The sequence below is a fragment of the Lactuca saligna genome, chromosome 7, assembly GCF_052625555.1.
Source record: "Lactuca saligna cultivar CGN05327 chromosome 7, ASM5262555v1, whole genome shotgun sequence".
In the NCBI taxonomy this organism is placed as follows: Eukaryota; Viridiplantae; Streptophyta; class Magnoliopsida; order Asterales; family Asteraceae; genus Lactuca; species Lactuca saligna.
In genome coordinates, this window is record NC_136423.1 from 11,123,217 (window position 1) to 11,138,686 (window position 15,470).

Consider the following 15,470-nt stretch of genomic DNA (forward strand, 5'->3'; position numbering starts at 1 on the left):
CTAGTTTAAATACATATTATATCATGGTTATTGCATGCATCCAATAAGCCATGGAATGCGTTAAAAATCTTATTTTATGTAAAATCACATTTTAACAATGTTCTTTTATAAAACCCGATTTTATATAATTGACGCGATCAAATTTAAATTAGCTAGTATTAAGTTTGGTGTTTGAACGTTTTAGAACATTTGTAAACCTTTTAATAAAATTTTCTTTTTATAAGGTTTTGGAGTATGATAATTTTATAAATCTCTATTTTAAACTTATATAATTTTAATCATGAAATTTTACCGGTTTTAGTTTTAATAAATAGAGTTTGTTTTATTTTAAAACTATTTTTACCGTCTTATGTTAAAAGCTAATTTTCATTAAAATCAAACTCCTTTATGATGTTTATTTATGTTCAAATATTATTTTGTATTTGAAAAACTAATTTATCAACCATAACATAATAATAAGTTAATAACAACATAAATATAAAACAACACAAACACATTAAAAAACATATGTGCATAAACTAACCATCTAATGGTATTTTGTGAGTCATCACAAAATTCAAAGTCCATTCCTAAAAGGACATTTAAAGGGACCAAATTTTTTTATAGTAATGTTGTTGTAGAAGTTCTCACTTGATAAAACACTTATTGTTTGCCAAAAAGTTGAAAGAATTCTTGAAGGGTAATATTTCAACAACATGCAACACTTTTAAGAAAGATTGCAAAAAGTGTTACATTAGGACTAGTATCTCAAAAGGAATTTGTCATCAACAACACTTTATAGCAACGGTTAGTAAAAAAGGTGCAACAACCCCTACACACTTCAATTTTGCGAAAATCACTCTGTTGATCTTCAAAAATGGCTTCATCTTCATTTCTTGTTACATTTTTGTATAAAATAAATTATTCATAAAACTAATCTATTGCTTACAAAAGTAATCAAAGAAAACTAATCTATTTAATTATTACGTACCATATGAATAAAGAAATATTACAATCACTACTAGAAAAACAGCCTTTTACGACGCTCATTGCGCGTCGTAAAACGCTCAGACGACGCGCAAATGCGCATCAAGAAAGGCCCTGTCATAAAGACAGACAACGCGCGGTTTATGACACGCAATGCATATCAAGGAAGGCCCTGTCATAAAGGAAGACGACACGCATTTGCGTGTCGTAACCTTACGACGCGCGTGTTTATGACATGCAATGAGTACCAAGGAAGGCCCTGTCAAGAAAAGTCCTGTGATAAATGAAGATGACACACATTTTTGCGTATCATAAGTTTAAATGTTAAAAAAAATATTATTTACATATTTACTAATTTTAAAACTAAATTTACATTTAATGTCTCATAACAGAAAATAAAATACCATATACAAAAAATACAATCCATTGCATAAAATTTATTGTCATTCAAATAACAAACTTTATTTTATATTCATACATATGATTACATTAATATTCATTAAAAAAAACATATACCTACATCTTCCCCTAAAATGTTATTACATGATGTTGGCCACTTCATTGATGGATCACCAAGAGGAAAACCAACAACTGCCCTAAAATGTTCCATGATGTGCCCATACTCATGTTCTGTAACTTTAAACATTTAATAAAGTAAATACCTCCTAAAAATAAAATTGCACAAGAAACAACAAATCATAATAAGAATTTACTAAAATGAATGGAAGAAGTACACTATAAATATGTTTTACCAAGAGTAGCATGGACGATCAGGTGCTACAAAGTTTTTCCAAGCTACCAAACAAAGACTGCATGCAAACCAAAACATACATACACTATAAATTTAATTACCATACAAATCATATTCATACATACGATCGTATGGACATGGACAATGGGCTTAAAACAGAACAATATGACATGGACATGATGGATACAGATTCGAATGAACTTACCCCAAAAGATTGTGCTTCTGTAATCTCAACCACCTCTATATATGAAAACCCTACAACCAACAGTTTACGCTTAAAAGAAGATTTCATCTGCAAAATCGTCAAACAAGATTATTAGTATAGTCTATAATCATAGAACCTAAAATACCCTTTGCATAATTTCTAATATTGTTCTTTATTTTATTTTCAAGGTGCGATTTATAGGGGAGCAATCTCAGCAAACCCAATTTACTTTAAGGACTCAATAATCACAATATTATAACCAACAAAGTTACAACTTCAAAGAGACATTTGATCAAATGGGTTGTGTGCATATGTTCTTACATGGCCTAAAGATGTTGCAGCCATATGTTCAGGACTGATGTCTGAATTTTTTGTTTTTTTGAAATACGAACACCATCAAATAAAAATAATTGAATCTTTTTATTTTTTAGTGATTAATAAAATGGCAAAACTATTATTACCTTGATATTCCAGCCACTACACGCAATGTCATAAATAAAAACAATCATGTCCAAACTCCAGCAAGACCAAATTGAGGAACAACAAGAAAAAAGAACAAACAAGTTCCTAATTCAATCACTACCTTCAAATTAAACATCAACCACCCAAATAAATATATATTTTTTTAAATACAAAAAGAGGTTTCGGATAATTGTATAAAAATAGAAAACACACCATGGAATATGAAGCATATCCAAAATCCAAAACTCCATAGTATAGCCCATCAAGAACAAATGCTATAGCATTCATCGGTTGAGATGCAGCTACAAACTATATTATAATTTTTTTTAATGAAAGAAAAATTACTAAAAGGTCCTTGAATATAAAAATAATTATAAAATACGTTTCTTACCAAAGTGCTAGATCTTGCAATATTTAGAACTTGTGAATCTGTGGTAAATAAGGAAGATAGCTGCCCAAACCCTAAGAACAACACAAAAGCCAAGCTACCTCCAGATATTAATCCAATCTAATCAAAAACCAAAAATTTGGATTATTTTATTAGCAATATAATTTTTGTAAGTTAAATTAAAAAGCAAAAAAGCATAATATATATATATATATATATATATATATATATATATATATATATATATATATATATATATATATATATATATCCTTAACCTTAAGAACTCTGTCTATTACTCTGCGTGCTTCACCATAGTTCTTTTGTGAGTAACTACTTGCAAGAATTGCCTACAAAACAACATAATCAGACAACTACAGTAGGCAAAGAAAGAGCCAACCAAACTTCTAAACAGATCTGATAAGCAGCCATGGGAATAGAACCTTCTCTTGCAGCTATTGATGTAGATAAAGTCATAGTTACAAGAACAACAAAACTCCTCCACATTAAAAGCAACCCTGGTTGAAAATGGAGGTTGATGTCACTTGTACAACATCAAATTCCATCCATTCCACCCATTTCCTTTCCAGCCATTCCACCTATGTTCACATTTTTGGTGAATCCAAAGTCCAAAGTCCAAATATCTCCCCTCACAGTGTTGAGAGAAAAGTCTTGAAGTGATTATGTAAATGAAAATGAAATCAACTTCAAATAGGACCTGATATACATAAGAGTAGGGTTATATATGTTGTATTCCAACACACTTTTGTGTCATGTCTCACTTATTTTATTATTATTAACATGATTTAACTATATCATGAGTTTTCAAATAGATTTGTCAAAGTCAAATATTTAATGCTGAAGTTAGGTTACATGTTTGACTCTTATACGCCCAACCCACAATATCAATAATGTCTCCATGCAAACTGCAATGGTAGCATGATCGGATAGTTGACTTTGTCTTCAGAAAGCCAAATGAGGCAAAAATGACGAATATTATACTCCATATATATCATGTGATTTAACAATATGCATTCTTATAAAAAATGTATCTTGGGGACAATCCAAGCGACTGATATAGAAAAACTAAAAACCTCCTTGTGTAGAGGTAAATCAAGGACTTGGCCATAAGATTCAGATAACTTATGTTGAAATCTCTCTAGTTTTTCCGTGAATAGTAAAACCCTCTTTACTTTTGTTCGCATGTTGAAATCTTTTAAGTGTGTGTTTGTTGTTAAAAAAAACCTAAGAAACGACAGGTTAGCATTTTATATAGTTTATGATCAGGAATGGGATTTGAATGGAGAAGTAAGAGTGTGAATGTTTATATATTTACATAGAATTAGATTTGAGTTGAGAAATAAAAATCAAGAAGAAAGGGATGTCAACAACCAAAGGACAGTGTGAGAAGTAATAGCAAGAAGAAACCAAGCAAGAAACGCAAAAGCAATGTTTTTGCAATACTCAGAGTCTCTGTCCAACAAAACCATCACTCCAGCTGAAGATGATGAAGCAGCAAGTGCAAGTATCGCAGTCACCTGAATTTCAACAAAATATTCCCTCATTGAGTATACCATACCTAATTTTTTCAATTTCCTCCCAAAATATTATGTTTTGGTTCCAGCCATTCCACCCATGTTCACACGATTGCATTCCAACCAAGTTCAACAGCCAATTACAAACCCTGTTATATAATTCCATTCCAACCAAACCTTATCATCCAGGAAGATATGTTAAATGGGACAACATTAAAAGGGAGATATATTAAAATGAACATGGGTCCTTCTTGAGTATAAATTGCCTCTTTCTTTTTTACATTAAGTCAAAAGAAAACTTATCGGTACTAAACCAAACAAGAAAACTCATTACTGTTTGCAGATGAAAAGTAAAAGATAAAAATACCATATTTTAAGCATAAGAGTTGGTATAGTAGTAGCGCATGTAAAACTTACGTTATAGGATACGATTCAAGATAGGACTCTAATTGATACAGAAGAGAAGAAGGGTCCGAGTAGCTAGATGTAATTTCTTCACTCATGATTTGAGGACTAACAGCTTGGCTCTAATATTAGGCACCAGGGGCATTTTTGTCCGCAAAAAAAGTCTCATGATTTAAAGGACTAACAGCAATTAGCCATGTCAAAGAAAGCTTGAAGCTTCAATGCCCTTCTCTAGTACATCATCCCTCTAGTTGAACTGGTGGATAAAGGAAAAGGTAGTGTTTACCGGGTGCGCCTATCAGATCCCACCACAACAGCTCCGCCGACTACTACCTCTTGGATAAAACTGAAATAACACAACAAAAGCTCCATAACATAAAAGCCAAAAGGAAGCTCCACATTTAAGCGGTACAGACACCAAAATTTAAATCCGTAAAAACCAACAGCTTGGAAATAAATTTTATAAAAAAAAAAAGGCGACACAACTTTTATTACAAAAAGAAAAGAAAAACCTTGCGAACACGCAAGCAAAAACCGAATAAGCATGACTACGTTAAATCATTAATGAACAAGAAAAAAGACATGAGGTTAGAAGTTTAGTGTAAATTTACGAATTTACCCCTACTGTGATAAACAACACTTGAAAATAAAAAGTTCATTGATAATGCCCCATAGATATGCCATAATTCAGTGTATTCATAGAAAGTTTGTCTGTTTGGCCTTAAAGGGAGCTTGTAATTCACAAGAATGAAGAAGGATACCCATCCATGAAATTGAACAGCAAGATTAAGAGCAGAAAGTGCCACAGACATAGCTTCCTGAAATCAAGATTCAAGAATCAAGAATGAATAACTATCAAAGAGTTGACGTAAAGTAGAAGAATTTGAGGCACCTCATTCCTAAAGGCACATCTGAGTGGCCATTTTCCATGATATTTGACAGTTCTATCGACAGCTGTCTCTCTTTCTTTCATGATTAACTTAATCAAAGGTAAGGTATGAGCATAGTTCCACCACCATCTATAAATTAAGAAAATAAATATGAATAAATCTTTCAAACCTTCAGTTAAGCTGTTCACCAATAAAAAAAAAAAAAAAAAAATTATAGTATTTTGCAACCAAACCTTAGTTGAATTGTACTTACATGGTATTGGTTAAGAAGATGGATCGGCTTTTTGACCACAAAAATACATCGGATGTAGCTGAGAAGGTGAGCCCGAGTAGCAGTTCAGATACCACAAGCAAGACTGCTACAAAAACTATAAACTGTAACATAGATAGGTAAAAATTGAACTTCTGAAACGTTTTATCCTGCAAACTCTAACATAGATAGGTCAAAATCTTACCTACATCAACTTTAAGGTTGCCTTGTTAGAGAGAACGACTAGAATAGATTTCTCTTTTTGACCATAAAACATTTTATCCGCATTGTCAATGATCACATCTGAACAAGTGATTCTTCGGAGGTTAATTCATGTCTCACAATAACACATAAAAGAACAATACATGAAATCTACCTCAATGTTATTGCTATTGTACACTACACTTCAGATATAATAAAAACATGTGTAGTTACTTGCTCAAAATATGTAATATAGCATTAAAACACAAGAGTCACTCATTGGGGCGTTTTATCAAATAGTTGGTGTTCACCACAAAGTATCCCTAAACAGGCGGTTATTAATTATTCAAAGATTACAAGGTTGTTGTCTTATATAGTAACAAAGCAACCAAAAATAACAAGCAGTAGCCCGAGTTGTAGGAGCATAGAGAAATAAAACATCAATTGTTTTTAGAAGATTCAAAAGATTTACAAACAGCGTAATTCAGAAAAAAAAAAAAAAAAAAAAAAGTATTTACTGATGACTATACTAAGATTTGATTACTCACCTGTATATATAAATGCCTTGTGGTGAGATTCTTGAGGGCTTCAACGACCCTTGTAGGATCGAGAGTAACCAAGTCGCATGGTTGTGTTGCCATACCGGGAATCCATAGCCAAGCTGGGTGAAGGAGTAAGACGATTTAATAAGATAACTCTAAAATCGGAGATAGAAACCTCAATTGCCTTTTAGGTTTTGGAAACGTGAATTCAAGGAGAGGAGGAAACCTTGTTGGGCTTAAAATCCCTAGTTCTTCGTCATAGAGCCCTCAACCGTAATGATTTTGTAAGGTCTATTTTTGGGAGCAAAAAACCCTCAATCTCAATAGTCTTTTTCTGCCTTAAGATTTGACGAAGGTGAAAGCTAAAATCCAACATCTCCATTCCATACGATTTCAACTCTTTGTAATAGCCTATTCGGTTGTTCTATTATGTCTCGTACCCGTCGATCACCACCAAAAACCCTAGCACGTACTAAGGCGATAGAAAAATGAGAGAATCGGAATTTTAGAAGAAAATAAAAGACCTCCCGCTACCTACTAAGAAGGAAGACACATGTTAGGGTTCTTCATTGTGTGTTGTTTTGATTTATCTATGGGAAATCAGAAACAAACGAGAATCAAGCTTTGCATTCACACTTCATAGCAATAACTCATGGAATTCACATAGCTTTGTTAAGCCAAACCATGGAAAAGAGAAAAGTAGAAACGAAGGAGGATGAGAACAAAGCGGGGTTTTCTAATTTTTGTGGACTTCGTTCCCGCTTAGCTATTAAAGGTCGGAAAACGCGCGGTCCATTAAAATTTATAAAGCGACATCCTTAGACGACACCCATTTTATTATAGGTGCCCTCCGTGTTTTTTTTCTTTTTTTTATTTAGACGCTAATTTAAGGGCATGAAATAATGCGTGACATAAATCCTTCAATTTTTGAAGAGATGACACTTTCTTAATGTCACGCGCTTTTACGTAACATAAATCAAGGAGTGTCGTGGCTTGTGCATTGTAAAAGGGTCTTTTTCTTGTAGTGAATTAACCATTTTTTTAACAAATCAACACATGCAACAATACAATGATCCATGGCTACTTTATGAACATTATATATATATATATATATATATACACACTCAAAATTATGTAAAAAACTCTTTATTTTTCTAAAACAACTTTTGTGACAAAAAATGCATGTAAACTTTTGTCACCATAAAATAACAATTATAAAGTTGTTAAGGAAAATATGTATGGATTTTTCTTGCAAAAAGAATACCATCCATGTTTTCCAAAAACAAAGATTTCATCAACTTAACAAATAATTTAACTAATATTACAAAAATGCTTATGACAACAATTGTTGAGGTTTTATTCAAAAATTGTATCATAAACACAAAGATAGCAATGGATGCCATAATTTTGAAGAAAATAAAACTATTTTTATTCCCACCAAAAGATCATTTTGCAAAACTTAGAAAGATTAAAACAACCATAGAAATGAAAGAAAATCAACATTTGAAGACTTTGGTTCCTTTTGGCAATTATGAAATTGATGAAGATGGTTTTAAGCTCCAAAGTAGAAGCTCTCTAGAAGTATCCACCAAGTAAGATGAAACCACCATTAGATGCTAGTCAATCACTTTTGATTTGTTTTTCATATGTCTAAGAAATATATACCAAATAGATGTTCAAAGGTGTGACATCCCCATTTTCACGGCCAGAAAATATTGATTTTGTTTATGCTTTATAAAAATTAGAGTGTCTCTTTTAATAAAAATGTTGCGGAATTTGTTCCCAGTAAAACATGATAAATACGCTATTAAAACATTTCTGAAGAAAAGTATTTTTATTCGTTTTAAAACATTTGGGATGTCATCGTCAATACAGAAGCATAAATAGAACTTACATTCATTATCACTAGTGATTTATATCTCCTTAATCTCTTAGTGTAATGTAACTTCATATCAACACCTGTAATATAAATAAACTGAGTGGGTCAGGTTGGGAAACCTGGTGAGTACATAGGGTTTTCAACCCACAATAATATAATTATTATGTTTAAACGTCAAACAATCAACCAATTACACATCTCCATTATCTTCTTTACTCTTAAGGATCTACCCTAAGAATCAACTATTCCTCGTTCATTTATTCCTAAGGATCATCCTAAGGAATCGGCACGAAGTCTACCGTTGCCACAGTTTACCCAATAGGCACTAAGTTTGGATAGTCGCCAAGAATTAGGCACCAAGTCTGCATGGTCACTGGGGTTTAGGCATCAAGTCTGCATGATCGCCAAGGTTTAGGCACTAAGTCTGCATAGTCACCAGGGTTCAGACCTCAAGTCTGCATGATCGCCAAGGTTTAGGCACTAAGTCTGCATAGTCACCAAGGTTCAGGCCTCAAGTCTGCATGATCGCCAAGGTTTAGGCACTAAGTCTGCATAGTCACCAGGGTTTAGGCATCAAGTCTGCATGATCGCCAAGGTTTAGAGTACACCGGGTGAACACATCGTTCACAACACCTACAGGTTGCGAGCCTGCTAGTGTTCCACTGGACTGTCTAGAATAGTCCGTGGTTGTCATCCATACTCTTCTAGATGACGTGGCCACCATTTGGGAACAAGACTTCTCACATCGTCCACTTCTCACACTTACCTCATGGTCTATATCACCTCTCAACTCATCATCCAACTTATATTTCATTTACCCATGTTTTACCCAACATATTATGTAGATATAAATACATATACAGTTAAATCATATAAAACTTGTATAAATTCGTTCATCTGGCATAGATAGCAATTATACAGATAATATGCATACATAGCACGTAGTTTATATAAAATACTTCATATCTATGTGTAAGATGAAAGAGACCATGCACTCACTTAATAAGGTGGTGACTCGATACTCGGACAACGCTTCGTTTACTTTAAAATAATTTCCTTCGACGAAACAAGGGGGTTTTAGCTAGGAGTCGGGCTCTGCAGGGGCAGAACTTCGTCGTTGAATCTTTCTAAGAAAAATTTGTGCAGCACTTCAGCGCTGTGACATCCCCATTTTCACGGCCAGAAAAAACCGATTTTGTTTATCTTTGTAAAAATCATAGTACTTCTTTTCATAAAAATGTTGCGGAATTTGTTGTCAGAAAAACACGATAAATACATTATCAAAACATTTTCGAAGAAACATATTTTATTCATTTTAAAACGTTTGGGATGTCATCGTCAATACAGAAACATAAGCATAAACGGAACTTACATTTATTTACATTAGTGATCTACATCCCTTTAATCTCTTAGTGTAATGTGACTTCATATCAACACATGTGATATAAATAAATTGAGTGGGTCAGGTTGGGAAACCTGGTGAGTACATAGGGTTTTCAACCCACAATAATATAATTATTATGTTTAAACAATCAAACAATCAACCCAATTACTCATTCCTATTATCTTCTTTACTCTTAAGGATCTATCATAAGAGTCCTCTATCCTGCATTCGTTTATTCTGAAGTCACTTGTTTCCAGGGTTATAGGACTGACACTAAATTCATAGCTGCTAATGCTCGTTCGTAAAGCATAAATTCCATCGGCTAATTCTCGATTGGTCTTAAATTTAACAGTAAGAGGTGATTATATTGTTAAAATGCTCGCGTAAAAATCATAACTTCTACATACGGACTCCGTTTTCGTCTGTCTTTTTACCGTTGAGTTCCTATTAATGAGATCTTTAACTCTCATTTAGGTCGCGTAGGCCAAAAACCGCTTGAACTAAAATTTGAGTTTCGGGTCGTACACTGCTATGCCAAATGTTAGAAAATTTATAACTTCCTCATACGAAGTCAGATTTGGGCGTTCTTTTTATGGACGCTCTCAGTTTAACATATTCTACGACTTTATTTTAGATTAATAAGGCTAAAAGTCCTCTATCGTAAATTCACTATTTACGTCTCCGGGTGTCGTGCTGGTTTTTGCCGAAAAACTTCGACGGACCATAACTTCTTCGTTATAACTCGGATTTCGGAGTTCTTTATAGGTATGGAACCCTTGAGACGTATTCTACAACTTGGTTAATATTATTTATTCTAAATAATCTTTTGTCGAAAAGTCATTTTCGACCCCTATTATCTCTAAATTGATTAGTTCGGATCTACGGGCGTTACAAAAGGTGAAACAAAAAATGATCTTTATTCCAAGCTTCATTTGCAAGAAAGGAAGAATGGAGAAGGGCTTGCTACTTTGAAATTTGGCAGCCCTCTAAAAAGCATATTTCTCTCGGCCTTGTGCTCCAAAAGAGAAAGAAACATGTGAGACTATAACCAACTTATACCTCTCATGCATATATTTATCACCTATACATATATTTATCACCTAGACAAAAAAAATAGGTGACAAAAAAGCAAAAGCAAAAGTGTCTCTTACAAGTACGAAGAGATGAATAAAATAAGAAAAAATAATCCTTGACCTATCCGTCATGAAATCGGCAATCATGGAGAAATAAGATAAAAATCAATTACTATTTACTTTAGTATAACTAGTTAGTTAAAGTGAAACTAAATTGGTTACTTAAAGTGACTAAAACGTTATACGCAACATTAATAATCATATTATATGATATATATGTATTATGCAACTAATTTTGTTCTCTTTATTATTATTATTTTTTAGAAATAATAATTCATAACGTGTTGGTAAAAATATTATTTTCCAAAATAATATTTTTCCAATTAAATAAAAATGTTAATATATTTATTAATAATGAGATTATAATAATAATTAATCAATTGATGATAATTTACTATAAGGCGTAACCCTATAAAATGATATGTTATTAATAATATCATTCTATAACAATTATTGGGCATACATGATCTTTCAGATGAGTTTTTGGTGTTTTATGTTTTTGGATGACTGTTGAACAAGTTGCAGTTTTCATTGTCTATTTTGATATCAACTTTAAGATTATGAAAACATGCCTTCTAAAATTGACAAGTTCTACATAATTTAAGGGCTATATTGTTATTCCACCAAACCATGTCTAAATTGGGTCTATCAGGTCTAATTTAGACTGCATGTCTAATTTGGTCATATCACATCTAAAAAGGGCTCCTTGTTTGAAATAGGTGTATCATGTTTAAAACTGGTTTCTTTCTAAAAATACAAATGTTTTATTCTTAAAGGGCCAAATTTGCCAAATTAGCAAAATCTTTGCCCTTTTAGCCTCAATTCAAATTCAATGCAAGTTTTAGAGATAGAGGTTTTAAATCCATGTTTTGAAAACCGGACCGGACCGGCCGGTTCGACCGGTTCAACCGGGAACCGGCCCCGAATCCGGTTCTTAAATACCAAAAAACCGGTATTCATTTGAACCGGTGAAAACTAGTAAAAACCAGTTGAACCGGTACAAACCGGTCAAAACCGAAAATTTAAAAAAAAAATTATTTTTTTTATTTTTTGTATTTTTTATATAATTAAATATAATTATGACATCATCCGGTTTTCCCGATTTTTGAGACCGGTCTGACCGGTTGGACCATCTGAACCAGTGTTATCGATGGCGATAGCGAGGTCATAGCGACAAGTTACCTATAAGCTATGTAGCGATAGCGATGAAATAGCGACGACTATTTCATTTTTAGAGAATACCTTTTAAAAAATTTATACTACTTTTACCTTTACCTAATTAGTAGTTATAACTAATAAATAAGCTAAAAACCCCAAGACTATAACTCAAATAAGTTCTAAAACATGCATACCAACAAAAAAAAAAAATAATAATAAGTGTTAATCTTAGACTCTAAAGTACGATTCACAAATCATCCAACTCGGGCTCATCATCAACTTCTTCTTCCACAACTTCTTTATAAGCTCCAACATCATTTTCCTCTTCATCTTCGTCTATTAACTGTTGTCCTCTAGATCGCGAGCTAGACTCAACACCCTCTTTCCTCCTACTCGTTCTTCTTGTAGCATAAGGCTCCTCATCCACCCCCATAGCCTCCGCAACTACACCCCACGTCAAGTTATCACCTTCAAACACAAAAGCATCTTCTTCCCCCTCCAACCAATCATTCGGATCTTGAACGGTAGAGTCGTCTAAGATGATCGGGTCAATCGTATCACGCATATCATACCTCCTTCTTAAAGCTCGATTATATTTTATGTAAACTAAATCATTTAGTTTTTGCCATTCAAGTCGGTTTCTTTTTTTGGAATGGAGCTACAAAAATAAAAAATAAACATTAGTAAGTATTATTAAAAGAAATATATTTATATATTTCTAATTATTTTAAAAATAATGAGCTACTTACTTGTTCAAATACGCTCCAGTTACGTTCACACCCCGATGAACTACACGTAAGACTTAACACCTTAATGGCAAACTTTTTAAGTGTCGGTGCCGACGATCCATATTGCATCCACCACTCCGCTGGTGAAAGCATTGGTCTCATTTTTTTAGCCATCGGAATCCCAAAAAGTCCTTGGGCACCTCTATATGTAGGGAGCTCGGTGTGAATCTTCAACTCCTCCTCTTCCGACAATGACAACTTATGTATGCATGCCATCAACCCCTTAATCACCTCACTGTCATCTTCCACGTTCGGGTTATTGTAATATAATCCCGGATTCAAATAGTGGCCGGCCGCATGCAAATCTTGGTGTAGTTGACAATTCCACCTTTTGTCAATTATTTCAAAATTTTGTTTATACTTGTCTTTTTTGTTGTTGAAAGACGATGCAATCCTTTCTTTTGCTCTATCCATGGCTTCATAAATGTATCCCATTGGAGGCTTTTTTTCACTATCTACCAATCGAAGCACCGTTAATAAAGGCTCACCAACTTTGACCGCAATATCTATATTGGTCCAAAAATTAGGAGAAAATATAGTGTTTGCCGTTTGAGCTCCTCCCCCTCCCGCTTCGCCCGGGAACTTGCTTTTGTTCCATGCTTCAGATGTGAACATCTTCTTCAAATTTTTCTTGTGATTTCTAAAACAATTCAAAGTTATGAAGGCGGTAGCAAACCGGGTCTTTGCGGGCCTAACCATATCTCTTTGGCCCGTGAATTCTCTCATCATATTCAAAAGTAAGGTGCGGTTGTAGATGTAACTATTGACTGCAATTGATTTATCGAGTGTCTTTTTAAGATGGAGCATTTTAAAGATGTCCTCAAGCATCAAATCGATGCAATGCGCCGCACACGGAGTCCAATATATATGTGGATATTTTTCTTCCACAAGTCGACCGGCTAAAACATTGTTGCTAGCACTATCGGTTACAATCTGAACCACATCTTCCGGACCCGTTTTTTTTTATGAAGTGATCAAATAATTTGAATAAGTATTCACTTGTTAATTAGAAACATGAAAAAACAGCATTAAAAACAATAAAAGCAGCATATAAAACAGAAAAAACAAAAAAACAAAAAAAAAACAAAAAAAAAAAAAACAGGAATAAAAAAGGAAAAAAATAGCATATAAAACAGAAAAAAAAACAGCATAAAAAAGGAACAAAAAAATACCATACCTATATGAGAACAAGCAGAAGCATCTACCGATTCTATAAACATACTTCCTCATGGAGTATTTACTAGGAAGTTAATAAGTGATCTTCCTTTTCGGTCCCTCCAACCATCCGCCATCAAAGAGCATCCGTATGACTTCTTCTCTGCCTCATTTAATGTCAATAGTTTTTTTGTGTGCTCCATCTCCAGCTTCAACATAGGAACACGTACTTCATGATAGCTAGGGGGTTTCATACCACAACCATGTACAACAACCGCTTCAAGTGCGTGCCCAAAACTATCACATTTCACTGCATTGAATGGAATACCAGCATCATACATCCAACGACATATCTTTTGAACCGCATCAAGTCTTAACTTTTTGTGGACTTCTTTATGTTCAGAGGTTCCAACCAAGTACCCCTTTCTCTTCCCTGTTTTCTCAGATGGCGGGTACATCACATCCAAAGGCCCTTTCGTGGGGTTCTTTGTGTTTATAGTTGAGCCACTGGACGACATGGGCCTCTTGCTTTTCGAATGGAAAAAGTCACTATTAGTCGTATCTTTTTCATCTTCATCGTCTAAATCAACAATGGCATCGTCAAAGTGAGGTATTTTGTTCAACTCTTCTTTATGTTGTTTCCTTTTCTGAAATTCATCTTTAAAACGTTTCTGCACTTCGACTGGAACTTTGGTACATTTTTTTACTGAGGGGGAATCACCAACAAGGTGATGCTTGTGTCTTGTAATCCCACCCTTGGAAAGGAAATTACAGAAATCACATACCACCCAAGCATTACCCTTTCCTTCAACTGGTTTCCCATAACCCCATCCCGGATCATTACTAGCCATATCTATTTCACAAACAAATCATATATAAGCATGAAGTATATGAATTAAGTTACAGATTATAGATTAACAGCCATATCTATTTCACAAACAAATTACCGATTAACAGCCATAACTGAATAAATGCATAACAGATTTACAACCATAACTGATTAAATACATATATATATATATATATATATATATATATATATATATATATATATATATATATATATATATATATATATATATAACAGATGTTACAGATTAACAGCCATAACTGAATAAATGCCTAACTGTTACACATTTGAGGTATACATTTACAACAAAACAAAGAAAGAAAACAGAGCATAAAAATAATCTGTAAAAAACACAAAAAAATCACCTGTAAAGCTGAGATGAAGAGAAGAGTTGGTGCAGGACTGCAAGTCAGTTGTCGGAAGTGAGGAGTACTTTGATTGCAGGAGAAATCGTAGGAAGAAAGGAAGGAGTTGGCGACGGAAGCGAGAGAGAAGCGAGAGAGAAGCGAGTGAGAGGCTGAGAGCGTA

At 33.6% G+C, this 15,470-nt stretch overlaps 2 protein-coding genes and 3 long non-coding RNA genes across 8 annotated transcripts; all 5 read right to left on the reverse strand.

The window, feature by feature from the left end:
* Window positions 1–1,412: 1,412 nt before the first annotated feature.
* On the reverse strand, window positions 1,413–3,548 carry LOC145006087 (uncharacterized). Of its 4 annotated transcripts, XR_013662772.1 has the most exons (7): window positions 3,216–3,548; window positions 3,051–3,122; window positions 2,776–2,892; window positions 2,598–2,693; window positions 1,923–2,009; window positions 1,719–1,775; window positions 1,413–1,602 (listed from the first exon to the last, which is right to left on the reverse strand). It is a non-coding gene; the product is annotated as an uncharacterized LOC145006087 (long non-coding RNA). The 4 variants fall into 4 exon arrangements; XR_013662774.1 differs by having other exon boundaries at window positions 1,413–1,596; window positions 3,051–3,548; XR_013662771.1 differs by having other exon boundaries at window positions 3,051–3,548.
* A 1,781-nt stretch (window positions 3,549–5,329) lies between these two features.
* LOC145006080 (uncharacterized) lies at window positions 5,330–5,968 on the reverse strand. Its single transcript, XR_013662768.1, has 3 exons — window positions 5,856–5,968; window positions 5,605–5,731; window positions 5,330–5,530 (listed from the first exon to the last, which is right to left on the reverse strand). It is a non-coding gene; the product is annotated as an uncharacterized LOC145006080 (long non-coding RNA).
* A 93-nt stretch (window positions 5,969–6,061) lies between these two features.
* LOC145003907 (uncharacterized) lies at window positions 6,062–7,284 on the reverse strand. Its single transcript, XR_013662192.1, has 3 exons — window positions 6,822–7,284; window positions 6,602–6,714; window positions 6,062–6,155 (listed from the first exon to the last, which is right to left on the reverse strand). It is a non-coding gene; the product is annotated as an uncharacterized LOC145003907 (long non-coding RNA).
* Window positions 7,285–12,291: 5,007 nt separating this feature from the next.
* On the reverse strand, window positions 12,292–15,470 carry LOC145005792 (uncharacterized). The gene is made up of 3 exons (XM_078964900.1): window positions 15,308–15,470; window positions 12,899–14,945; window positions 12,292–12,807 (listed from the first exon to the last, which is right to left on the reverse strand). Exons 2-3 carry the CDS (start codon window positions 13,763–13,765, stop codon window positions 12,397–12,399), a joined length of 1,278 nt encoding a protein of 425 aa, XP_078821026.1. The 5' UTR covers window positions 13,766–14,945; window positions 15,308–15,470; the 3' UTR covers window positions 12,292–12,396.
* Window positions 14,164–14,943, reverse strand: LOC145006657 (uncharacterized). Its single transcript, XM_078965735.1, has one exon. The coding sequence runs from the start codon at window positions 14,941–14,943 to the stop codon at window positions 14,164–14,166; it is 780 nt and encodes a 259-aa protein (XP_078821861.1).

Bases quoted from the DNA above. Each gene is read 5' to 3' on its own strand.
- LOC145005792 (XM_078964900.1), bottom strand. From the start codon at position 13,765: ATGCTTGAGGACATCTTTAAAATGCTCCATCTTAAAAAGACACTCGAT. The intron at 12,808-12,898 runs GTAAGTAGCTCA...TTATTTTTGTAG, and splicing joins ACTGGAGCGTATTTGAACAA to CTCCATTCCAAAAAAAGAAA.
- LOC145006657 (XM_078965735.1), bottom strand. From the start codon at position 14,943: ATGGCTAGTAATGATCCGGGATGGGGTTATGGGAAACCAGTTGAAGGA.